The sequence below is a fragment of the Rhinatrema bivittatum genome, chromosome 7, assembly GCF_901001135.1.
Source record: "Rhinatrema bivittatum chromosome 7, aRhiBiv1.1, whole genome shotgun sequence".
Classification (NCBI taxonomy): Eukaryota; Metazoa; Chordata; class Amphibia; order Gymnophiona; family Rhinatrematidae; genus Rhinatrema; species Rhinatrema bivittatum.
In genome coordinates, this window is record NC_042621.1 from 253,929,577 (window position 1) to 253,956,265 (window position 26,689).

At 42.2% G+C, this 26,689-nt stretch overlaps 1 protein-coding gene across 2 annotated transcripts in view; it reads right to left on the reverse strand.

Annotated features, from left to right (window-relative positions):
• Positions 1-1,088: 1,088 nt before the first annotated feature.
• The window catches only part of BCCIP (BRCA2 and CDKN1A interacting protein), a 36,513-nt gene continuing 10,912 nt past the window's right edge, over positions 1,089-26,689 (reverse strand). Inside the window, exons 2-7 of one of the 2 annotated variants that reach the window (XM_029610039.1) lie at positions 24,250-24,324; positions 23,927-24,007; positions 15,114-15,206; positions 5,566-5,753; positions 3,471-3,642; positions 1,089-2,319 (exon numbers count right to left, since the gene is read on the reverse strand). In XM_029610039.1, coding sequence (XP_029465899.1) covers positions 2,149-2,319; positions 3,471-3,642; positions 5,566-5,753; positions 15,114-15,206; positions 23,927-24,007; positions 24,250-24,324 — 780 coding nt within the window. In that variant the 3' untranslated portion in view covers positions 1,089-2,148. The remainder of the gene's footprint in view (positions 2,320-3,470; positions 3,643-5,565; positions 5,754-15,113; positions 15,207-23,926; positions 24,008-24,249; positions 24,325-26,689) is intronic. The other variant, XM_029610040.1, reaches the window with a different exon arrangement.

A 26,689-nucleotide genomic window follows, 5' to 3' on the forward strand; every position in this document is an offset into this window, starting at 1 on the left:
TTAAGATTTAAGAATAGCTTCAAAAACGTGAATTTTTAAGCTAGATATGGCCAAAAAGGCCAAAAAGGAAGCCAAAAAGGAAGCATGACAAGGCCAAAAAGGAAGCATGACATACCAACTTAGGAAGTCCACTGAAAATATATGGTGCAGCAAGATGGAAAGTGCAGTCTGGAATTAGCAATGGAAAGGAAGGACATAGATAAGAGTGATGTGCCTGATAAGTTTATCCAACTACAAGCAAGTAACATTACCATCTCCACCACCACTGTCCTTCTCCATTTAAGTGATTATGCTTCATGTATGATGATTTGGCATCAAGTAGCTGCATGTGCTTCATAACTATCTTAAAGCATTCTGGGATCTTATTTGTAGTGGGGCTGGATTAATGGGACCTGTATCCATAAGCAATGAGAGAGGTTTGCTGTCCCCCTATGGGAGGGAAACCCCCCCCCCCCTCCTTCCCTCAAAGAGTATCCTGTCCCAGCGTTTCATCTCACCCCCAAGGCACAGTGCCAGCTTCACTTCATGGCAGCAGCATTGGCTTCCTGCAGCCCTTGTGCACTGACAAGCCCCATGGCATTCCACTCAGGTTTCTAAGTTAGCAGGAAGCCTGTGCAGCAGGAGGGGGAGGGCACTGCAGGGCCTGTCAACACATGAAGGCTGTGGATAGCCCCACCCTTTTTTTTTTTTTTTTTTTAATGTCAAGTCACTACTGCTACTGCCCTGGATACAGCCATGGTACAGCAGGCAAGCAATGCCATGGTGGCAGGCCTCAATGAAGTCATGGCAGCAGCGGTGATGCTTTTGCACCTATTTAACCCCCCCCCCCCCCCCACCAAAAAACCCAGCTGCCTACATTGCCCATACCTGAATCTGGGCCTGATATGTATGAAAGGAATTAAGCAAATACAATGTTTATGATTAGAATGAAAGCTTTGTTCATTTGTTCTAGTTTCTTTATAAATTATAAAGATATTTCACATCTTTTGTGTCCCATTATTTAATTATGCATGTTTCTATAACATGAACATATCTTGCAAATTCATCAGCAAGTCTACCCTACTTAAAATAGAGAAAGCACAGAGAAGACAGGTTCTTATATATTTTACTCAGACAGAACCAATAACACTTCAATTCATTTCCAATGTGAATTGTAGCACTGGGAACCAAACCAAAATCTATCAAGGGCAGACTGTGCATATTAATCTGTGAGGTACACTGCAGCTGTTTGTTATTGGGTATGGGGTGGTTTGAGGGCATACAGCTTTACTTTTCTGGCATCAATAAAATGCAATCTACCATACAAAATGATCTACTTCTGCATCAGTAATTTTGAAGCTCCAGGCATGTTATTTTCAGCTTTAAGTACAATGTTTTTTCATCTTATTTTTAAATTCGATTTTTCTCCTTCAGATTTGCATGGTTGGTTCTCCAGTTCTAATGCAGCAACCTACCTAGAGTGAAGGCAGGAGCTTCTACGGCAAACCATGGATCACTTGCGCCTTGTGTCTACGGCAGAAATGGACCGAGCAGAGGGCATAAGGCAAAATGAAGCTTATGACAAATTCCTAATAACCCTGCTGAACAAAAATGTATAATTCATTGACTTCTTCATGATATCTCTAGGCATCACTAAAGCCATAGTCACTAATGCTTTTCTTCCATTCTGTATGTGTGGGGGGGGAAGAGCTTGGTGAATCTAACCCATGAGTACAATACACCTTCCAAGGTCTAATCAATTTAATTACCCGGCCTGAAACAATGTTCCAGATACTTAATTGTAGTGATAAGAAAACATGTATGTACAAAAAGAATGAAAAATGTCTTTTATAAACACACACATTTTTCATTTTCTGGTAAAATATTTAATGAAGAAAAGAATGTCCACATCCTGCTGCTAACCTGAATTGGCAATTTGGTTCGGCATACACTTAAGATTTTTAAATGGTGTATACACTTGAGGCAAAAACAAACCAGCATGTTGAAAAATAAATTGGGAAGGGGATTACAATTTAAATTGGCAGCCTACAGTTTAGTACATGAAGGAGCTGAACAAGGTGACATCAGTACTGTAAGCATTGTAAGAACCAAATAGTACAGTAACTATAACTGTACTTTTACTTAAAAAAATACACATACATTTGGAAACTATATGGATAAGTATTCTTTGAGTTTATCCATGATTGCATTTATCTGACCAGCAGGAATTAACATCACAGTTCTCAAGGGTTTCATTGGTACGTCATCAAAAGACCATCGGCCTCCCAAACACGTATCACTCTCCTCTTGCACGGAGTAGTTAAACTTCAGAACGGCTTTCTAAATAAAAGTCACAGTAAATGAACAATGGTTAGCATCTGCAATAACTTCAGCCAAAGCAAAGACATTTTCCTAATGTTGAAAGGAAATTAGAAGACTGTATGAATAATGGGTGTCTAGAACTATTCAGAAGACTAAACAAGAGACAAATGCTCCTCATCTGTATCTAAATGAATGGACTTTTAGCTATGCTGGTAGGATGGGTTGGAGGGCAAATTTGTAAATCACCGAAGCTGTAACTCCTATGATTATTTTATAGCCGATTTGATTATCCCTTGTGTGAATTAAGACTTAAAAAAATTGTGTTGACTGAAAGATATTATCTTGTAGTTTGGATCTGTCTGTATTACAGTGCTGCACAAAGATTCTCTTTCATCAACTGCATTATTTTAATGTGTTCATTGCAATTTGTTTTTCTTTTAATAAAAAGTTTTAAACTTCAAAAGAGTCTAAAATACAGAAAATATAAAGTTTAGTCATCTACATGTTATCATGCAAGCAACAAAAATTTAAAGCCAACCACCAAAATGTATTTATACAACCTTGTCACTAAATAAGATGTATTTAATATTTCTAAAATATTTATAGCTAGAATATGGTGTGCATTGGTATTCCTAAACTGCCACTAGGGACATTTTGGTTTGACATTACCTCCCTGTATGGGTACAGCAGCTAACGCTCCTTTCTCCAGACAAAAAGGATACAATCTAAGGTAAATGTTTCTAAGTTTATCACTGGGTTCAGATTTACCCTAAAATTGACTTATTTTGGCACCATTGCCTGAAACAACCTTCAAAATGGGAAGAAAAAAAAAATATGTTACTTATATCCATATTTCAGAAATCTCACAAAGCAGAGCTCAAGGGTTCCATCCTACACACCGACTATTGGGCCTACAGGATGTGCCATGTGACAGGCTTAAGTTGGAGTTAGGATGTCACCAGTGACTCTACTCTTGAGCTCCTAAATGCAATGTCTTGCAACATGAACATAAGTAACATTTTATTCTCATCTTTCTTAATCTGACAGGCATACAGCTGTGCACCCAGAACATGCCATGCCAAAAAGCTGTTTTAACTCCCCCCATTAACTGCAAAATATGAGAGATCAAGGGTTAGGGAAGCAGGACCAAACTCTGTAAAATGTGTCACCTCATAAAAAAATTCTTCTTCTGCATTGGCAAACATCAACTCTTCTTTCTGCTGTTGCCCTCCTCTCTGGCTGGGTTTCTTTGCTGCCTCTTTAAAGGTCTTGCTGACCACAAGGTAATAATAGCATTTTCCACAAGGCTTATTGGTTCTCTGTGTCTCATTCAGCTCCTTTCTAATGGAGAAAGAATGTCTTTGAAATTATTTCAGCTCTATAAATACAACAGAACAAAACTAAAGTGAAGCTTACAGGGTATATTATGGTATATCATGTAACTTTGAAAAATGGTGGTAAAACCTGACAGACTTGTCTACTTGAGATAGGGGGAAAAACTGCAAACCTTTAATGTTTACCCAAAGAAAAATTATCAGCAACAAGGTACTGCTTCAACTGTCAATCTACCTAGCTCCAAAAAATGGAAAAAGATAGAACGACAATGGAAAAAAAGTTGAATTATGACTGTACTTAATATTCTCTTATGAACAAGAGAAAGAATGTTTGTTAGCCTATTGCATTATTTGTACAGGAATTTCCAAGGTCTGTAAATGTTTATACATTTTTCATTTGCAATGCTATATTAACAGCAGAGTTTAAAGCGTTGCTGCAGCAGAAACGTATAGTAGCATGAAACCCAATTATATGGCCTAAGTTTATGCTCTACACTACAAAGATAATTGTACCCCTTTGTCTCAATCCAAAAGAGCTAGCTGTAAAATGGATGTACTCTGCTTAGCTATTTAACATATACAGCTTAATGCACTTAGAATGTGGGACAATCCAGGCCTGTTGGGGTATTTTGAGAATTCATGCAATGGACTGGGGGTAATGGACTTAATCCTTATCTCCTCATTCTCCCTCATGTTTTACTTCCATAACATAACATCAAAAAATAAGCCTATTATAGCCTAGCCACTGAAATGTATCTGTAAGGTCTTTATAAATATTGTTCAGACTATCACAGATGCTCTAGTCCACAGACTAGAAATTTTTGGACTGTATGTTATCAATTTTTTTATCCTGCAAATTTATATGCTCAGTGGTCAGCTAATGGTAACCATACAATTATTTGGCCATCTATTTTCATTAGTGACCACCAAGCTTCATAGGGAATAGAGTATGTACCCAGTGACCAAACCAAAACAATGGACTGGCCAGTTTTCATGATTAGTTAGGCAAAGAACCACCAAGTTCAATTTAATTTACAAACTACCTTTTCAACAAGCCTGCTCGAGGAGGTGAACAAAATTTACAAATGGATTTCTGACACACTAATGTACATCATAATACAATTAATGACTGTGGTCTAATCATGGTATAGGTAGCAAAGTTTATTACAAAATTTTAAGAAAGAGGTAATAAGCTCGCACAGTAAATTATATACATGACTCTGCACCACTAATATCCAGCTCCTGCCGGTTGGCTTCTCAACATTAGTGAATTGCATAACAGTTTCCATTATAACCCAACATGCTGGGCTTTTGCAAAACTATACAAGAGGGCAGATTACAAATTAATAAGATGCTTGGTAACATGCCATTTTGTTTGCACAAAATCTTTAAGCTTATGTAACTACTAAAGTACTAATATGAATAAAGGAAGAATCTCTTAATATTGTTGGAGCTGGACAAAACTAAATCCTGCACTAATTTAGATTTAGGAATGAACATTTCAGACATATGCATCAAATGATCTTTACACTGAACAGGAAATATGAAAAGTTTACAGAATGAAGACCTAGATCAGAGCTTTTATATAGCATTAGCTGTAGTTAAAACTAATTTGCATTTTCAAAGACAGATCTGTTTAACTGAAATCAGCAGTAATCCAATCTATACCAATGTTATATAAGATAGTCATTTTAATATGCCTTTCCATCAAATGACAATTATGAGTTTTAAAAGAATGAAAGTGACCTACTTGATGTAACCCTAACAATATGGAAAACAATTACAAACCAGCAAATTTCTTATCAAAGTATTGTACTTCCTTCTACTTATATTAAGCTCACTAACTCAATTCATATTTACTGTAAATGTCATCTCTGGAGCCCTTTATTGGAGGGAGAAAAACCTAAAAAGCAGTTTGAGAAAGTCTTACTGGAGTTGCTGGTGCATTGGCAGAGCGATCTGTGCTGGTACATTAATGAATCTTTCACTTAGCAGGAAGCCTACAGGCTTGCTGTTGTCATTTAAGAACTTATCCAGCTGTTCAACCACACACTGTTCACAGTTCTTCTCACACTGGCTTAGAATCAGCTCTTTAATTTGTTCAGCACATGGTGTACCCTAGAAAACCAAAAGACCTAGATCTCCTTAAATTGTGAAAACTACTTAACATATGAAAACTGAAATGAAATATAGTTATGATGATTCGGCACAGCTCACAGTCTCGTCCTGCTGAATTGCCAATATTTCCATTTTCACAGAGATACAGCATGCAACCAGCAAAATGCAAAACTCTCTCATACACAGACATACTTTTATCCTCCGCATTCCCTTTCCCCTCAAAGGGGTAGAATCAGGCCTTTTTTTTTTTCTTTTGCAGGGCTCCTGACAAATAGTTCAAAAGTCATAGAGGAGGAGAAAAACTACAGCATGAAAATGGAGGATGAAGAGAAAAAATAGCTTACATAAAGGGAAAAACTTGAGGATAGAAGTATGAGAGAATAAGAGATAGGGCAGTCTATATATGTGTAAGGAAATGCTGAACCAGTTATTCCTTTCCTGATTTATTTTCAATATATCAGAATTTCAAAGCACATATTTATTGTCCCTTATAAACTCTTACTTTCAAAATTAAAAAGATTAGGGAATAAAATGGCCTTATTTTAACACACTTATAAATGGTGCCCTGTATACTATCTAAAGTTTCTGGTACCAAAATAGACTGCTCTGCACCAATCTGATATTTGTTACTGTTAAATATTGCTGTTAGCTACATGTCTGCTAATGCCCTTTAGTACAGTGGTTCTCAATAGGTGTGTCGGGACACACTGGTGTGTCGCGAGGTCCTAGGAGGTGGGTCACAGGGCCAGCAGGAGGCTGCAGTCTCCTTATTAGCCCAGGTGGGAGTTTGACGACTTCTCTTATATTGAGCCCGACAGGAGGCTACTCTCACTTCCTTCTCTTTCTGGCCCAGTGGGAGGCAGTTTCCTCTTTCATCCAGATCAGAGCGAGACACTGCCAACGCTTGCTGCTCTGGGCCCGATGGGACACAAATTTATCTTCCACTTCTGAGTCTGGGAGCGTTGCTACTGCTGATCTTTTCATCCTATGGAGTGTGGGGGAAAGGAAGCTGGGGATGCTGGGAAGAGGGATGTAGGAAGTAGGGAGAGAGAGAGCACGCACAGGGAAGAGGATATGGGGGGGGGGGGTCAGACATGCAAGTAAGGGAGTGTGAGCAGATGATTGAAAGGGAGTAATTGGGAAAGTGAAGGATGATGGGAGGGGCAGGATGAGAGCAAGAGAATATATGTCAGTTTTGGGAATGTTCATTTCTTCTCTGTTTGTACTTTGCTTATGTAGGAGGAAATGTATTTCTGTTTCTAGTTCTCCAGTTTTGCACTGCATGGAGAGTGGTTTTTTGAAGTTTCCATTCCAGTTTTTGCCTCCACATTTGTACTTTGTGGTCTTTTATTCTATATTTGATGAAGATCGGATCTGTATGTAAGAGTGAGGTGAGGTATTTTACTAGTGTGTAGGGATTTGTATTCAGTTTTATTTGTTGTGTTCTCTCATTCTCAATAGGACATGTACTGTTGGTGCTGTCCGAGTTCTTGGAGTTAGTATTGCTATGCTATGGCAGGTTTGCTACACATCTGAGTGGGGTTTTGTTTTGTTTTTTCTCTGATTTTATATATTTACAATGCACCTGGTAGTAAGGGAGTTTGTGTTTCTGTTACTGAGATAGCACCAGAATATCTTTTATATATGGTGAGTTGCATGGGGAAATCTCCTCTGCATCCATTGTTTGGGGACTTGGGAGGGGGGGGGGGGGGGGGGGGGGGGGGAGGGAGTACCTGTGGATGCAGAGTATATGTTTACATTTAGCCCATGATGGTCAAGTGTTCAGTGTGTCATGCATGTAAGCACTGTCAGGTGTGTCCCAGTAGAAAAATGATTGAGAACCACTGCTTTAGTAGATAGATCCCTTTGTGCCAAATGTACAGCAAAGCTGATTAAACCTTCCAAAAACTGATATAGCAGTCAAACCTAACTGGAATAAGGTTATGCCCTATGTTATGTATTGATGTTATCAGTTCTTTGTAAAGCACATACGCTGCATTTCCTGTTCCATGTCAACCGATGTGATGTTCCCAACGAACGTCGTTCTAGAAGAACTTTAAATAAATAAATAAAAATAAGGTGAATATATTCCTACTTGCTTCATTCTTTTGAACTACAGAGCTGGGGGCTGCTTTCTTTCCAACAAAAAACATCGCTCGTAGAGGACATAAAAAGGCCATGCTGTCTGGTAGGTACAGAGTTTATTGCCACTGCTTGTGTCAAAGGAAGAAGTTTCTCTTGCTAACTCATGAAAAAATATTGAATGCAGAATTTTATATAAACACGTGGTAATGCATATGCAAATGACAAATTAAAAATAATCTCACGAGGTATTAATGCTGACAAACTATCCAGCTTATATGAGGCTTAATACAACCCTCCTAAGGCTGCAAAGTTACCTCTACACCTCAGGAGGTACCAGTCTTAGTAAGCCATGTAAACTTGGGCCTCCAGAGCCCCTCCCTCAAAAAAAAAAAAAAAAAAAAAAAAAAACACACCCCACAAAAAAAACCACCCACAACCAAAAACATACCACACACAAAGGTGCCTATGGGTCACCATTTTCTCACCCCAGGCCCTCACACCCCACCAAAACTGACCAGGCCTCTGTACCTAACACATGCTTTGGTATTCAAAGTAAGGTTAGCAACGCCATTTTGATTTTGGCACCACCGACAGCAGGAGAAAAAACCAGCTTCCTTCTGCCACCAGAGGTGACAAAGCTGTTTTTTTTTTTGTTTTTTTTGGGGGGGGGGGGGGGGGGGGGGGGAGTTGGTTCTGGGTGGCCAGACAGTTTTGAGAGTGGATGGCAGTATAATCATCAGATGAAATCAAAACCAGGTCTTCAGCAAGAGCTTTGTTCCCAGGGCAGCTAGTGAGATCCATCCTGTGTTTTGGGGGAAGACCAAACAAATAGGGAGGAAGCCAAGAAGGTAGCTGTTTTAAGATGTTTTTCTGAAATTGAGCAAGCAAGAAGAATAAAGTGTAACCTAACTCCCAATTTAACACTAGTTTGTTTTGATTTGACTAGGTCAACATGCCTGTTGGATGTCAATGGCCATGAGGACCATCAGATTTGATTGGCCAGAAAAAGTATTACATTACTTCATTCCAATTCTAGAGTGGAGCTTAAGGATTTTAGGAATTCTGTATAGTTTTGGAGAAACATAGGAGAAAGAGCCAGGAAGTGTGCTTGCAAAAAGCATCCATACATTTGCAGATTTACAAAAACAAAAAACCCAAAAAAAACAAAACTGTAGAAAGAGCCTGCAGCTGAGACACATGTACACACTCAACCCCAAAACACACACATGCATATGCCCTACATACCCATTCCACCCACATATAATAAACCTCAAAACATTTCCTCTCCTCTCTCACACCAAGCACTCCACACTCACACTTTTCTACCACTGTCAAGTCTCCTTCAACAACCCCACCTAGAACAGCCCCCCCCCAAAAAAAAAAAAACACACACCTACATTCCATTTACCCACCATCACACTGCACCCTCCTCCCCCCCAGTCACATAACATTTTAACACGACCCCTAACACCACTCAGGATTAACCTCCTTGGTCATCAAGTGGGTCCTACTGTCCAATGTACAAGCCTTGCCTGCATGTGACCGTTATGATGGCTTTATAATGAAGCCGAATGACTGTATATAAAACCTGCTAAATAAATAAACTAACTGTGCCCTTACACTGGCAACCTTTCACCTGCCAACTGGATTCCCACTTGCCTCTGTGTAAGTACCCTGCCCTCACAAGCTATCACATGGTGGTTTCTAGGGTCACTAAACAAAATCCACAGCTCCCAAAAATGACACTTACAGGTCAAACAGAAAAAAAAAATACTGGAATTCCCCAGTGACTCATCTGTGTCACTGATTAGCCACAGAGCTCACAAACTAAGTAATTTAAGAAAAGGAGGTAGTGTGAACTGAAAGAGCAAGTTTGATTACCATACAACTGTGTTTTCCATAGATAGGAGGATGAATTAGACATGATCCGACAGTGATGTCATCAGGCAGCACTAAACAAAAACTGTCTCTTTAAGCTAGTAACCACACAGGTGTTGCCTCAGAGTCTCCTCAGTCTGTTTCAAAGCTGACAGAATAGGATAGACTGCTGTCCAGGAAGGATGGCAGGCATCTCGTGTCTAATCCATCCTATCTATGGAAAACACAGTTTATCAAACTTGCTCTTTTCTGTCAATAAGCAGGGATGAATTAGACATGATCTGTAGGGAGTCCCAAACAGAGGGTTATAGCAGAGCAACTTTAAACAACCTGGACTCCAGTGTGGATAGCAGACTATTGGCGAATGAGATGGTGCAGGATCACTTTCTCCACTATGCTGTCTGTAGTGGCTAGAGAGTCCAAACAGTAAGGTGAGGTGAAGGTATGCACACTAACGACCAGGGAGTTGCTTTACAGATGTCAATTGGAATGTCTCCAAGGTGAGCAAGGGAAGTAGCAGCTGCTCGAACCTGGTGAGCCTTGACTAGGTTAGTGGGATCAAGTCCAGCAGCAGAATAGCAATGCTATATGCAGGTTCATCCCATTTTCTTTGGAATCAAAAATATTGGGAATAGAATCCCGATTTTGAAAGGTAGGGGTTATCTCGTAAATAGCATTCTGCAAGAGAAGCTTGGTCACCTCTCATTGCAGTTATGGTAACAGAGGGGCTGTGAAGAAGAACCACTGTATGAGGGATAAGTGGGTACGTTTTTAAATGCAAGTGGTATCCCTTTAAATTATTTGCAATAACCAGTGGTCTGTGGTGATTGCTGACAAGCAAGTGGGGGAAAAAAATGAATTCTTGCTCCAGCTTGTGTGTCTGAGCAAATCTTGGGGTCTATAGAAAAACTTTGACCTGCTTTGCTTGGTGTTTTTGTTACTATGGCTTTTGCTGTGTTCTCTGGGGCACCCTCTAGAGAATGCCAATTGTGATAGTCTGCAATTGACGTGGAGGGAGACTATATTGATAGGGCCTATATGATTTTCTTGGATAATAAGGCCTCTTGTTAGAGAGGCAAGGCCTCCTGAATGGTAGGTTCAGATCTGCCAATGTGGAGGAGGAATGTACCACAATGTTTTGCTCCTTTATCTGGGTGACTCAGCTTTTCGCCGAAGAGGTTATCTCCCAAACATGCATGAAAAACTGGCTGACTATCCCTATCTTTTCATATTGAGGTCACCCTAATTCAGGCTATACTTCTAGCCCTAATGGAGGTGGCTGAAGTCCTTGCCGTCATGTCAAAGAATTCATATGCTGTTCTGAACAAACAGCAGACCGCCTCCTCCAGATCACAGAGGGGGTGAAGAGGTTTTTATTTATTTATTTATTTAAAAACTTTTCTGTACCGTCGTTAAGTGATATACCATCACAACGGTTTACAAATAGGCACATAAATAAATTTGAAATAGATTTTACTTTAAACAGTGGGTGCCAAAGTTGTTCAGATACATGATTCAAAATATTATAAGCTATATGTAATGTGTATTGAAGTTCCCTTAATAGACTATCCATATATGCAATATACTGTAATTCTTTAACTTAAAACTTAAGTGTGATAAAAATAAAGGTAAGGAATGCATATATGTTGTTATCTGGTGACTTTTGCCTGTGTGTATGTGTCCTATATCTGATTTTATGAACTGTCAATTTCTGCACACATTCGTAAAATGTATTGCGTAATGTAAAATTGGTGCTGGGAAATTCTTGCGGTCCGCATGGTTCTTGAAAGACTTTCACCCCAAATCATCCAAGATTCATTGGTCTTTTCCAAATGGTGTATTTGAGTGGAATCTCTTCTTTGCTTTATTATTGCACTTTCCACCACTACTGAAAAGTGAGGTAGCTGAACTATGCGGTAGCCTAATGACCTTTTAATTCTGTAGAGACAGAGCTGTAGAGACCAAGAATGGAAACTCCCACATCTTCGTCAGCACAAAATCAAGGACTGGGTGCACTGGTAGCGCTGATGGTTCTGCTGGTTTTTCCAAAATTTCCACTCTAGATTCTTGTTTCTTTTTTTCACAGCAACATTGAGAATTCTACCCATCTTCTCCACAAGTTTGGAATACATTAAGTCCTCAGGTAGAGAAGTATGGCCAGGTAGCCCCAGAGGCAGGTTGGATGGGATGCCTGAGGAGTCACTACTGGGGGATTCACTAGGTGAGTGCTGACTAAATCAAGAAGCTTGGTAAGATCAATGTGGACTCCTCCCTATAGGAGACTTCAAGTAAACAGGAGGAATATCACTAGAAGTTGATCTCCTATGATCCAAGGAGGTGGTGGCTGGAAATGGAGGAGCACCCAGCACAACGATTCTCAACTGGTGTGTCACAGCTCCTGGTGTCCCACTAACCCACTTGTGCTTCTCTTCTTCCCGGGGGCGGGGCCAAAGAGCAGAAAGACGCTGCGCACTGCCGCCAGATGCCAGGCTAGCCAAAGAACGGAGAGATGCTGTGCGCCGCCGCCAGAGGCCAGGTCAGCGGCGGCTGGAGAGATGTTGCATGCCGCCAGAGGCCAGGCCGGCAGCGGCTGATAAGCGGAGGCCAGACTTATTGGGCCAAACAATGAGAAGAGGCTCCATGGGAGTTTGTGTGTGTATATGAGTAGCAGCTTTGTGTGTGCCTGTGGTAGAATAGGTGCCTGGGTGCAGTACAATGGGTGCCTGAGTGGCAGAATAGGAGCAAGAGCATGTGTGTGTGATTGAGACAGAGACCGGTCAGGGAGGCGACTGGTGTGCGTGTGAGGAAGAGAGACTAGTTAGTCTCACACAGACCAGTAACCTCCCTATGTGTGAGTGACTGGTTGTGGGCCTTAAGGAAGAGGACACAGAGCTTCAGCAGCCACTGCTGTTTCTGGTGAGTGCTATTGCTGGAGAGGGTAAGTAAAGGTGGCTTTTAAGTTTATTTTTCTTGATTGACTGCCATTTTAATTATTGGGTATTATGTGATGTGTCTGTTTTGAAATATTTTATTGATATTTGGACAATTTTTAAAAATGTTTATGAGTTTTTAATTGTTAGATGTTATTCTGTTCATCAGCTGTTTTGTAACATTTATTAGTATAGTTTTACAATTATTTCTGAGTGGGTATCTAGCACAGCTTGGCTGGCTCTATTTTCCTAATAGGAGGCATATTAGGGCTCCTACATGAAAATGAATTCTGTGATTGCTTGCATCAATGGATAAGTTGATGGACCTGTTCTGCATGGCCATGCCTTTGATGCATCAGGCAACGAATGCATAAACAGTTTGAGAATGCGTCAAGGTAGCATGCGTCACTTGCATGGGTTCAGGTTTGGCAAGTTACGATGGCTTTTGCATAGAGAATGTCGATGCAGATTGCAGAAGGTGCATCAGTGATGTTTGCATCACCACATGCATCTAGTGTGTTGAATCAAGGAGCACGGATGGTACCTACATAGAGTGCTTCGATGCATCATGGGGCTTCTCTTCTGGTACGTGCCTTTTAGATGCACCGAAGGATGCGTATGCTTAGTGCCAGTTTCTCAGTGCGTTTAGACGTCATCGATGCTTCTGCATCTGTTTTTCAACGCTGCATTGATCACTTTTAAAGGTACTGTTTCTTTTTGCTTTGATAGCACATTTTTGGAGTACGATAACAGGTCACTGTGAGTCAAATTGGAAAAATTCTAATTCACTTTATTCTTCCCTAAGGTCTTTGCCCGTGAATGGAAGCTTCGAGAAGAGGAGAAGGAATAATAATAATTCCATGATGCAAATTTAATGGAGGGCTTCAAGGAAGCTATCTTTGACACTCTCGCTCTCTAAGATCAAGGGGAAATTCATCCATAGGCTGCACAATTCGGTTGGTCATGGTCTGGACCTAGGCAGCAATAGCATAGCTTATGACCATCTGTCAGACATAAGGCACTCACAAGGGCAGGTCTTAAAACCACTGGTCGGTTTTGACTTTTTTTGGGGGACAATACTGTTTGGGGGTTGCTACAAGTAGCAAGATTAGGGTTTCCCCTTTTCTTTTTTGTAAATGAGGAGTCAGTCACAGAGACAGTTTTAACTGCCCGCGCGATAGCTCAGACAAAAAAGCAGGAGACTCTGCAGCAGCTCGCACATTTGCTCAGTAGCTTGGAGAGTGTTCCGATCAGTGCCACCTGATGACATCTACAGAATAGATCATGTCTAATTCAGCCCTGCTTAGCAATGGAAAAATATCTAAAATTTCCAGACAGCAAGCAGTAAAGAGAATTAGCAACACTACCTAATTAAAGTTTTACTGTAATTAGCTAATGCCCAGGGAAGCTTTGGTAGTGGTTTATCCACAAAATGCTATGCAGAACTACAACAGGATCTTGATTACAGTTCTGTTTTGATAAAACTCCCAGTCAAGATTGACAAGATTTTTGGCAAATTCTTAGAAGGCTCTCTTGTAGATCTGGTTCTACAGAACCAGCCATACCCATAGCACTAGCTTCTTAACCAATAATACCAAGTAATATCACACTAACAAAACATTACAATTTCCATAACCCCTGGAAGAAACTGGAGAAACAGCCGCATGCTTAACCCTTTCAGTCCTGGCTAACCCAATGGAGAGACACCAGGCTGCCAGAACTCAGAACACTGCACAAGTCAAAATAATTACACAGCAACTTAGTAGTTTGCAAGAAGGCCTCACTAGGGAAGGTAAACATCCTAAGGCATAACAGGGAATCACAATGGCACATAGAACCTCCATTGTGCTACACCCCTCACAACATTCCTTAAAAAAACAAACACACTCTCCTACCACACACAAAAATGCACAAGCCATATTCCTCCGACACACACCTCAAAGAATTATCTGGATGCAATTCTGTCACAGAACTACATAGTAAGTGCAATTTGTGTCTCACAAATAACTGTTAGAAGTAAAGAACCTTTGGAAATTGTGTACTCCATGGAGTACATCTTTCCAATCTTGTTAAAACAAAATTAAAGAAGTGCATGTAATTTTTCTGGAAGCTCATTTAATGGTTGCTCAAACAAGTTATGTGACTGTTACTGAGCTCACAGCTGTGGAGCATGGGCATATATTCTACATCATATGTAGAAAAATTATGTTTATTAAAATTTTGGGACAGTTATGCAGGTTTACTTACAGTCCAGCAGCCGGAATATGACAGAAGACAAAGTTTACCTCAATGCGCTAAATCTGTTTGGAATGGGCAGAAGGACCTTAACAGTAAGATCTTCTACAAGCTATATGCTAATGCAGCAGCTGTTCATATCTAGCTAAATAACGCCTACAGTGTATTCTTTGCTCTTCCATAACCATGGCTGTGCAGTACTTTCATCCCAATCTATTTCCAAATAACTCACCTCTCTTTCAGTTAAATTTAAGAGACTTATAAATCCAAAAACATGGCCCTTGTCATCCTCTTCATCATCACTTTCTTCTTGATCTTCTGCTTGCTGTTAGATACACAGAGCATAACCATTTCTAAAAGCATATTGCCATTAGACTTTCTACACTTAAATGATAAAAAGGTACAGTACTATATATACTGTACTCACACTCCATTTACTCTCTCTTTTATATTTATTTTCTATATAATATTTATTACTATATTACTATGTTTAATTGGTTATCTATTCTATTTGTTCCATCATTATTGTTAGTTCTATTGTTTCCTGTTTTATTGTTCAACTGTTCTATGTAAAGCCCACTACTCATTTTGGGCATTTAAAAGTTGTATGTAAACCAGATTGATTTGTAGTTCCTACAAGAACTTCGGTCTATAAAAATTAAAAATAAATAAATAAATAAAATACAGTCCTAATGTTTTACAACCCAGGTTTGTTTGAAATTTGTGGGCAGGTGATGTTGCATACCATGTATAAATATAGGGACACAAAGGGGACAAACTCTTTTCTTAGATTAAAGCCTTGTTTCTACTAATGGCGTTAGCAGATTGTATATGAAGGGGTTTCTATCCTACACATGGATAGCGAGAGAAAATGGCAGGAATACACAGTGGCCAATCCAAGTCACAAGAACCTGGCAGGATCCCAAACAGTAAATAGATCCCATGCTGCTAAACTCCCAGGGATAAGTAATGGCTTTTCACAAGTCTTTGATTAATAACAGTGTATGGACTTCAAGAAATTATCCAAAAAACTTTTTAAAATTCAACTACACTAGATGCCTTTGCCACATAGTACAGAAATAAATTCCAGAGTTTGTGAATTAAGTGAAAGATTTTTCTCCGGTTTTAAATGTGCTACTTGCTAGCTTCATGGAGTTTCCCCTAGTTTTTGTATTTTGGGAAAAAAAAACAAAACAAAAAAAAACAAACAAAAAACTGATTCACCCCTTCTATTCCACTCATGATTTTATAGACCTCTATCATATCCCCCCCTCAGCAGTGTTCTTCCAAGCTGAACAGCCCTAATCTCTTTGGTGTTTCCTCACAGAGCAGTTGTTCCATCAGCTTTATCATTTTGGGGACCTTTCTTTATACCTTTTCCAATTCAGCTATAGGAGAAATTACTTACCTGATAATTTTGTTATCCTTAGTGTAGCCAGATGGACTTAGGACCAATGGATTTATGCTTCCCTGCCAGCAGATTGAGACCGAGTCATTTCAAAGCTGACATCACCATAGATATACCCCTGCAGTGACCTCAGTCCTTCAGTATTCTCTTCAAAAGCCACTGGGAACATACTTAAAACAAAAAAAAACAAAACCAACCCACAATTAAAAAATGGATAATCAAATTTGTTTTTGTTGTAACTGTACTCAATGAACCCCAGTAAGATTATAGATGCCATGATCTAGGGCAGGGGTCGGGAACCAATGGCTCACGAGCCAGATGTGGCTCTTTTGATGGCTGCATCTGGCTCGCAGACAAATCTTTAATAAAAAAGTAAAAATCTAACAAAACCCCCCACCCTCCTGATGCCCCCCAAGACCTCCAAAATTAATTTACTACACCCCCCCCCCCCCCTCCAAGACCTGCCAAAAGTCCCTGGTGGTCCAGCGGGGGTCCAGGAGCGATCTCCTGGACTTGGGCTGTCGGCTGCCGGTAGTCAAAACGGCGCCGACGGCCCTTTGCCCTTACATATGTCACAGGGGCTACCGCCGCCATTGGTCGACCCCAGTGACATAGTAAGGGCAGAGGGCCGTCGGCGCAGTTTTGACTACTGGCAGCCGACAGCCCAAGTCCAGGAGATCGCTCCCGGACCGCTCCTGGACCCCCGCTGGACCACCAGGGACTTTTGGCAGGTCTTGGGGGGCGTCAGGAGGGTGGGGGTTTTTGTTAGATTTTTACTTTTTTATTAAAGATTTGTCTGCGAGCCCTGGACCCCAGCTGGACCACCAGGGACTTTTGGCAGGTCTTTGGGGGGGGGGGGGGGGGGGGTCAGGAGGGTGGGGGGTTGTAGTAAATTAATTTGGTAGGTCTTGTATGGCTCTCACGGAATTACATTTTAAAATATGTGGCGTTCATGGCTTACAGCCAAAAAGGTTCCCGACCCCTGATCTAGGGACTGGATGACAGTCCACCTGTAATCTCTTGGAATCAATATCCACCTCCATGGTGAATCCTTGACACCATTCTTGGGCAGCCGTGGGTAGGATCCATCTGTCTACACTAAGGAAAACGAAATTATCGGGTAAGTAATTTCTCCATTTCCTAGCATGTAGCCAGATGGACTTTGGACCAATGGGATATACAAAAGCTACTTTTGATCAGGGAGGGAGGCTGCCCACAATCCGGTTAACAGCATCCTTGCAAAGGCTGCTTCCTCCTGGGCCTGAATGTCCAGGTGAAAGAACCTGGAGAAGGTATGCAAGGAGGACCATGTCGCCACTCAGCAGACGTCGACAGGAGATAGCAATCTAGCTTCCACCCATGAGGCTGCCTGAGCCATAGTGGAATGAGGTTTAACCTGAAGGGGTAATGACTTTCCTGCCTCCAGATAGGTTCCTGTGACCATCTCCTTAATCCAGCAAGCTATGGTAGCCCACGAAGTTGGTTCGCTGTGCTTCCTTCCACCGTGAAGGACAAATAAGCGGTCAGTCTTTCGGACAGGTTCTGAAACTTCAGATACCACACCAAATGCCTACTGACAATCAAATGGAGGCAGTGGTACTCTTCTGCATTCTTGTGCTTATCTAAGGATTACAACGAAATGGACCAAGTCAAAGGAAAATCCGAGAATACCTTGGACAAGAAGGATGGAACGGTACAAAGCTATAATGCTCCTGGAGTCATCCAGAAGAACGGTTCCAAACATGGCAATGCCTGTAGTTCAGAGATGCGACGTGCCGAGCATATAACCACCAGAACACCATTTTCAGGGTTAATAAATGCAAGGAAAGACTACGCAGCAGCCGAAAGGAGGGTCCTGCCAAAAACTCCAATACTAGATTAATATTCCACAAGGGAACTGGCCACCATGGGGGGGGGGGGGGGGGGGGGGGGGGGTCCTGGAGGTGCTTCACCCCTCTCAGAAAAACGGGCTATGTCTGGATGAGCCGACATGCGGGTTCCGTTCACCTTTCCCCTGAAACAGGAGAGCACCACTACCTGGACCTTCAAGGAATTAAGGGTCAAACCTTTATTCAAGCTGTCCTGCAAAAATTCCAGTATTAGTGGGATTTTGACCATTTGAGGGGAAACACAGCTTTCTTTGCACCAGGCCTCAAATACTCTCCAGACCCACACATACACTAGGGACATAGAGAACTTCTGTAAGGTGGCAATTACTGTTGCTGAATACCCTCACTTTATTAGGCGAGACCTCTTAAGGGCCAGACTTCCACAGACTTTGCCCTGTTCAACCAGTCATCCAAGCATGAGTGCACCAGGATTCCCTCTTTTCTCAACATTGCCACTAAGACCACCATAATCTTGGAAAATGTTCTGGGGGCAGAGGCCAGGCCAAAGGACAGTACCCAGAACTGATAATAGCAACCCAGTACCGCAAAGTGTAGGAAACTATGTTCTTGTTGGATTGGAATATGTAGGTAGGCCTCAGATAGGCCCAGAGAGGTTAAGAACTCTGACTGTACGGCCATTATCACTGAGTGAGGGTTTCCATGTGGAAATGAATCACTTGTAGATGTCTGTTGATGGTCTTGAGGTCCAGGATGGGGCAAAAGGAACCTTCCTTCTTGAGTACAATGAAATAGATGGAATAACGCCCTGTATTTTCCTAGGGCATAAGCACTGGGATTATAGTCCTCATCCTGAGGAGCGCTGTGAAATTCTAGCGCATATCCTTGTCATTTGACCTTCAGTACCCATTTGTCCAAAGTGATCTCAACCCACCGTTGGTAGAAAAGGGACATTCAACCCCCTATTTCCTTGTTCCGAGGGTGGGTTGGCAAAATTTCGTTGGCGGGGGTTCAGGATGAACCTGAACCTGAGCCAGACATTCTTGTGCTGCTGACTCCGAAAGGATTGAGACCTCTGAAATGTCGAGTTTCTGTATGGGTGAAAGCATTAGGAGCCCCTGGATCAACCCCTCATGGGCGAGGGGTGCTGTAACTGCTCTCATCTTCTGGTAGCCAGGGTATTGGAGATCCACCCCATTTACTGGCCAGCTTTTCCAATTCGCTTCCAAAGAGGAGTGAACCTTTAAAGGGCATCTTTGTGAGATTTGCCTTGGAGGTTGCAACTGCTGACCAATTCCGCAGCCATAGCTGTCGTCTTCTGGCTGCCACCACTGAGGTTACTCCTCTGGCTGAGGTACAGACTAGGGCCGAGCCCGCGTCAGCTTAAAAAAAAAAAAAAAAAAGCTGCGGGTTCCATAACTGCTCTGGAATTCGCCTTCAAGTCATCCACCTCCTAAAAGAGGAGCAGGCACGAACAAGCTACCAGCGCACAACAAGAAGCAATCTGTAAGGTCATTGCTATTGCGTCAAAGGCCTGTTTAAGGATGGACGCCATCTGCTATACTGTGCAATCTTTAAGGCTGCTCCTCCCTTCACCAGCATATAGTTGTTCACTTAGAAACAGCACAGACCAACGCATCCAGTTTAGGGAAACACAAACATTGACTCGCTGCCGGATACAGTGGGTATAGAGTATCTAACGCTTGTCCACCTTTAAAACTTGCTTCTAGGGCATCCCATTCCAGGTCAATCAACTCCTAGATGGCTTCCAGTACTGGAAAGTATCAAGAGGCTTTCCGTTGGGAAATCAGAATGGGATTCTTCTTTGGTTCCTTCATAGAGTCCGCCCCAGAACTCCTAGCATCTTCAGGATCTGGGAAACCACAGCCAGCAATTCGACTATGGAAAAACCATAACATGGTCCGATACGGTCCTAAACCAGGGGGCATTTCCCCATCTTCCATGGAATCTGGATCCTCTTAGTCCGTGTCATCCGGGGTCCTGCCAGGGATATCCTTGGTGAGTCTAGGCATGACAATAGGACTGGGAGAAGGAGAGCTTACTGACAGATTCCATCCGGAAAGGGGCAAGAGAGGTAGCAGACTGTGCATGTACGAAGGCTTGAAAGAATTCCACCCAAGAGAAGGTGGCAGAGTCCATGCCTAGCCCAGGAGGTACTGAGGTAGGTGCCACTAAATTTCCTTCTCCCATGGATGACCCAGTCCTGGGATTACTCAGATCTGGGGTACTACCGGTTAAGGCTATGGCTGACCCATCCTCTGAATGGGAGGAGCAGGGCTTAACAAAATTTGGAGAGGCCAGTTCTCCCTGGGCTTCCTCACAGAGTTGACATAAGCAAGAATCCAGATCAGACTGTGCAACCCTAATATGACAAACAGCGCAGAGAGAAAGGCGCTTATGTTACTTTGCTGCCAGAGCCATTGGCAATGGTAATTGCGTGTTCAGATGGTTCACACAAATTTTTATGTACACAGATTTTGGGCATCTACATGGGCCGCGAGGTGCACGCACAGCCCATGCACCCGGCTTTACTTGTATTCTGCACCTAGTAAGTTGTGCGCGTATGTATGCACACAGCCTGTGTGCAGTGTTATGCGCTCAGGTGTGCGCAGAGCTGACATGCACTGTGCATACTGAAGTTCTATGGTGGGCAATACAGGCACAAAAATGCATGCAAGACGGCACTGCAGTGGCCTACCATGCCGTGTGCCGACCAAGCTAAAAACAGGGCCTAGCCCATCAGGGGCCTGCTCAACCGGCTTGGAAGCCCACTTCCCCTTACCCCAACGGTATCAGGAATGACATCGTTACCGTGCACCAAGCAAGGAGACCAGAGGAAGTCTTACCGTAATCCAGCAATGTCTCTAAATGGGGAAGAAATTTTTTTTTTAAACCACTTACCTGGGATGAGTGCTTACCGGCTGAGTACAGAGACTGTTTCCGGTTGCAGGAGGTGAGGGCTTTGGCAGTCACCACCATGCTCGGCTTCCTGCACTTGCTGCCTTTCAGCTGCAAAGTCCACGCCGGAAGCCAGATACCGGACCAAGGCACACCTCAGTGATCTCGGAAATCACCTCAGGAATTCTCAACTGGGGGAAGGTCCTTTAGGTATCACTGCAGGAGAGCAGGGCTCAATCTTTTCTCCAATATAAAAGTAAACTTTTTTCTTCCAAAAAGGTACAGCGATCCCCATATGGAAAACATATTCGCATCTGCTGGAGAAATACTGAAGGGCTGAGGTCACTGCAGGGGTGCATCTAGGATGACGCCAGCTTTGAAACCTGATTCAGTCTCCATCTGCTGGCAGGGGAGCATAAAATCATTGGTCCTGAGTCCATCTGGCTACACGCTATGAAAATTGTTTGAGTTGCAGGAATCAGAATTGCACATGGTACTCTAAGTGCGATCTCGCCATGGATCAATACAGAGGTATGACGACATTCTCCATTTTATTCATTACTTTCCTAATAATTCCTAACATTCAGTTTGCTTTTTTGAGCACCACTGCACACTGAGCTGAGAGCAATTAATAATATAGAACCTATCATGTAACTACAGTGGGGGGGGGGGGGGGGGGGGGGGGAGAATTACTTTTCCCTATGTGCATCACTTTGCACTTGTCAACATTAAATGTCATCTGCCATTTGGATACCCAGTCTCAAGATCTTCCTGCAGTTTCTCACAATCCACTTCTAATTTCACTATTCGGAATAATTTTGTCATCTGCAAATCTGATTGCCTTGCTCACTGCTCACTTTTACAGATCATTTAAAAATATATTTTAAAAAGCACTGTCCCAGTACAGATCCCTTAGACACTTCAATGTTTACCTTTCCCTACCAAGAAAACAGACCATTTATTTCAACTCTGTTTCCTATCTTTTAACCAGTTTGCAACTCACAGTAGGAAATTGCTTTGTACCCCAGGGATTTTTTTTTTTAATTCTCAGAAATCTTTCATGGGGGACTTTGTCAAATGCCTTCAGAAAATCCAAATCCAGTTGATAACAGTGTATCACCATTATGCACAAGTTAATTAACCCTCTTAAAAAAAAAAAATAGCAGATTAGTGAGGCAAGGCATCCTTTATGTAAATCCATGCTGGCTGTGTCCCATTAAAAAAGTGGTCTGTCTTTCTATATAGTCTGATTTTATTCTTTAGAATAGTTTCTACATTTTTTTCTGACACAGATGTCAGGCTCTGGTTCTAAGATTTCCCAGATCAGCCCAGAGCCCTTTTTAAAGATTGGCATCACATTGGCCACCCTCCAATCTTCAGGTAAGAACATTGGCACATGCCATACTGGTCAGACCAAGGGTCCATCAAGCCCAGCATCCTTTTTCCAACAATGGCCAATCCAGGCCATAAGAACCTGGCAAGTACCCAAAAACTAAGTCTATTCCATGTTACTGTTGCTAGTAATAGCTGTGGCTATTTTCTAAGTCAACTCAATTAATAGCAGGTAATGGACTTCTCCTCCAAGAACTTATCCAATCATTTTTTAAACACCGCTATACTAACTGCACTAACCACATCCTCTGGCAACAAATTCCAGAGTTCATTAGTGCACTGAGTGAAAAAGAACTCTGATTAGTTTAAATGTGCCACATGCTAACTTCATGGAGTGCCCCCTAGACAATTTTAATAAATTACTTCTAATAGAGCTGCAATTTCATTTTTTAGTTTTTTCAGAAGTCTGGGGTGTAAACCATCTGGTCCAGGTGATTTGTAACTTTAGTTTTGTCAATCTGCCCTATTTATTATCCAGGTTCACCATTTGTTTCAGTTCTTCCATATCACCCCTATTAAGTACCGTTTCTGGCACCCATATCTCCCCAATACCAAAGCAAGAATTCAGTCCTTCCTCTATGGATTTGTCTTAACCCCTCAATCCAACCAACTCCCTCACAGGCTTCCTGCTTTGGATATATTTTAAAAAGATTTTATTATGAGTTTTTGCCTTTATGACCAGTTTCATTTCAAGTTCCCCTTTGCCAGCCTTATCAGCGTTTTACATCTGATTTGCCAGTTCTTAGGGTTTTTCTTATTTTCTTCAGCTGGATGGAAATAAAATCATTAGGCCAGAAACTGTGTCACCATTGGGCTGTCAAAAGAATCCCCACAGACTGAGACTTCTAGAGGACCCCCCCATTGCCATTTCAGACTCTTAGATTTCCAGGGAGTTGGGAGAAAAATTGGTTCCCAAGTTATCTTTGGCTGCTGCCTTCCATAGCCTTCAGGCCCAAAATGTTTGCCTACTCTTGCTTTAGATACTAAAAAACTAGACATGTGAAAAGTTTTGATAGGCAATTTAAATAATTTTGTGTGTTTGAGTACTTTACTCTTATGTTCTACATATCCTGCTACCTTTTTACCCAAAAAATAGAGTTAAAAACAAGGCTGCTGCCTTAACATGGCTTTCCTAGTAAACAAATTTAAAATAAATATTTCAATACTCCTCCAAAGGAGTGGAGGAGCAGTAGACTGTGAACCAAGGAAGCCAGGATTCAAATCCCACTGCTACCTCTTCACTTCACCCTCCATTACCTCAAGTACAAAACAGATTTTGAGCCCTCTGGGAATAGGGAAATGCCTATAGTACCCATATGTGGAAATATAAATCACATTGATAAATTTAAAAAAAAACTTTCCTAAATCTTTTTAACTCAGCAGTTGGGACCAATGAATGTTGTTAGCCTTGCCATATGACAATTGGTACTGGATAAGGAGAATATGGGCTTCCATGAGATTGACAAGTGGAAAAGTTACCTTAATAACACTCCCAATGTGATTCTGCTGAATTAAAATATCGGTCAGCTCTGCTGTGTTAACATGAGCTTTCAGAAACAGCTGAAAAGAAGACAAAAAGTAACTATTACAGAATACTGTACAGCATTCCCAAATGAAAGTTACAATTTTCATAGCTATATACACAAGATAGCACAAAAAGCTAACATCAAAAAGCCATTTGCAATTTTTTATAGACATTAAATGTTAGAGTAATACATTGTTCAATTTGTGTATAAAGTGCTACTTAGAAACACAAAATAACCCCAAAATCACAAAAGTTCCAAGATCACATTTTGTCTTACCTGTTGCAATAATTTTTTTATCCCGTTATAGTCACCAGCTGAAATCGTATGTGCTTCAAATTCAATATTCACTTCCTATGAATAAAAATGTAAAAAAGTTATTACAAAATGTTCAGATGTTAGGAAGTTATTTCTGCAAGCCTACATTACTCTGCCTAAATAAAGGGCTATAAAAACACAGCTGGACACAAATGTGGAAATGCAAGCCCAACACAAAGCACCCAGGCAGTTCTGATGCAAGTAACCTAGGCAACAAGTAATCTGGGCAACAGATCTCCTGGGAACAGCCAAGATATGTGAATGAATCGGGTCACCCACCCTACCGATCACTAAACTTCTCAAAATCCTCACTATTGGTTGATGTCTCAACAACAAGCTGGAAAGCAAGGCAAAATTTGAAAACTTATGCCATTTTACATTGATTGGCTATTTTGCTATACAAATAATTCATTGACTTTATTTATTTATTTAAGGGTTTCTTATATACCGAGGCACGTTTGCAAAACATCACCTCGGTTCACAATGTAACATAACTTAGCAACAAGCTTTACAATAATAATATTTGAAATAGAAGCAAACCAGTGCGAGCCACCAGGGAGCAGCAAGAAGCTAACTGCAATTCATTGCCACCGCTTCAAGGCCTGCATAAGGATAACCTCAACTCTCTTCTCCTGCGCATTCTCAGAAGCCGCTCCTCCTGCAAGAAAGGTCATCCGCTTGGAGGCTGCACACCAGCGCATCCATTTTTTGAAAATGCAGCTGCTTTCTCGCTGTCGAATCCAGGGGGTACAGCCCTACCAAGGCTCACCCCTCTAACAGTTTCCAGAGCACTCCATTCAAGGCCAATCAAGGCACTAAAACGGGATTCTTCTTTGGTTCAGACATGGAACCAATATCAGGCATTCCCAGCACAGTCAGATCAGAGCGGGCGACCCATCTATATGACTCCAAACTCAGAGGAAGCTCTCTATCTTCCAGGGAATAAGGATTGCCCTTGTTATCAAAGCCAGCAGGGTCCCCCATCAGTGGAACCCGCAAGAGACCAGGATGCACCCAGATGCTTATCTGCGCCAGACTTGCGGGATTCCACAGCCTGCACTCCTGAACTTCTAGGTCTGGCGTCCACTAAGAAGTTCTCCGCTGCTGAAATTCCAGTTAGGGGAGCCTCAAAATCAGGCAAACCTGACAGATCCCCCTCTGGTCCCATTCCTGCATCCTGCTGGGAATGGCCACGTTCAGCCAAATCCGCAGAAGTATTCTTCATGAGCCTCCAGGCAGTGCTGATAAGATTAGAGGGGACACCCTTCTGTGATACCTAAATATGGCAAGCAATGCAAATCGCAAGATGCTTAGGATTCTTGCTACCAGCACCATGGATAAGATTTCCACTAGCAGCACACTTACAAACAAGCATCTGACAATTGTGGGTCCAACTGTGTGCCCTGTACAAGGCAAGCCCAGACAGGATGCCCAAACTTAGGGCGCACAAGTATGGGACGCCTATATTTAAGATAGAATATCCCATAAGTGCGTACTTCTCTTATGAAGAAGAGCTTAGGCGCTAGGATCCGAGGAACACGAACTATGGACGCTCAAAATTTGGACATCCAATCTGCACAGTCCAGATGGACATCCAACCTGGACACGCAGAAGCGAACAGACGTCAGTCACTGTTTCACAGCAGATTTGTGCAGGAGGTGCGCAAATGCTGCCGCAGCCTACCACACAGCGACTCAGAGAAACCTGAGCGCGGGGCCTAGCCAAAAAACTAAGCACAGAGTTGGTCTCTGCCTGAGAGGAGAGAGGGCTAATGCCTTCAACGCCATGCTCAGCTTCCTGCACCCGCTAGCCTCTCATAAGAACATAAGAAAATGCCATACTGGGTCAGACCAAGGGTCCATCAAGCCCAGCATCCTGTTTCCAACAGTGGCCAATCCAGGCCATAAGAACCTGGCAAGTACCCAAAAACTAAGTCTATTCCATGTTACCATTACTAATGGCAGTGGCTATTCTCTAGCAGGCCGATACAGTAAGGAGCGGTAGGAAGAGCTGCGTTAGTGCCGGGCGCACCCGCAGGAGCCGCACGCACAGTCCAGCTCACCTATCGCTCGATACTGTATGTAAATAGCTTGCAAATGCAAGCTGCGTCTAAGAAGCATCCGTGAAGCGTTAGGCCCGCGCAACCCATTTAACTGTATAGAGCGCTATACAGTATCCTGGATGCGCTGGCCTAACGCTTCACGGACACGCTGGTATCTGTCATTTCAAATGACATTTGAAATGACAGGTACCAGGAAGTGGATGGTTCTCCGAAACTCGGGATTGCCAGTCCTCTCTCCCCTCCTCCCGAAGCAAGGCGCGAAAAGCAGCCTTGCTTCGGGAGGAGGGGAGAGAGGACTGGCAGTGTAAAGCAACTAAGCGACTTACTTTTTTGCAGCCC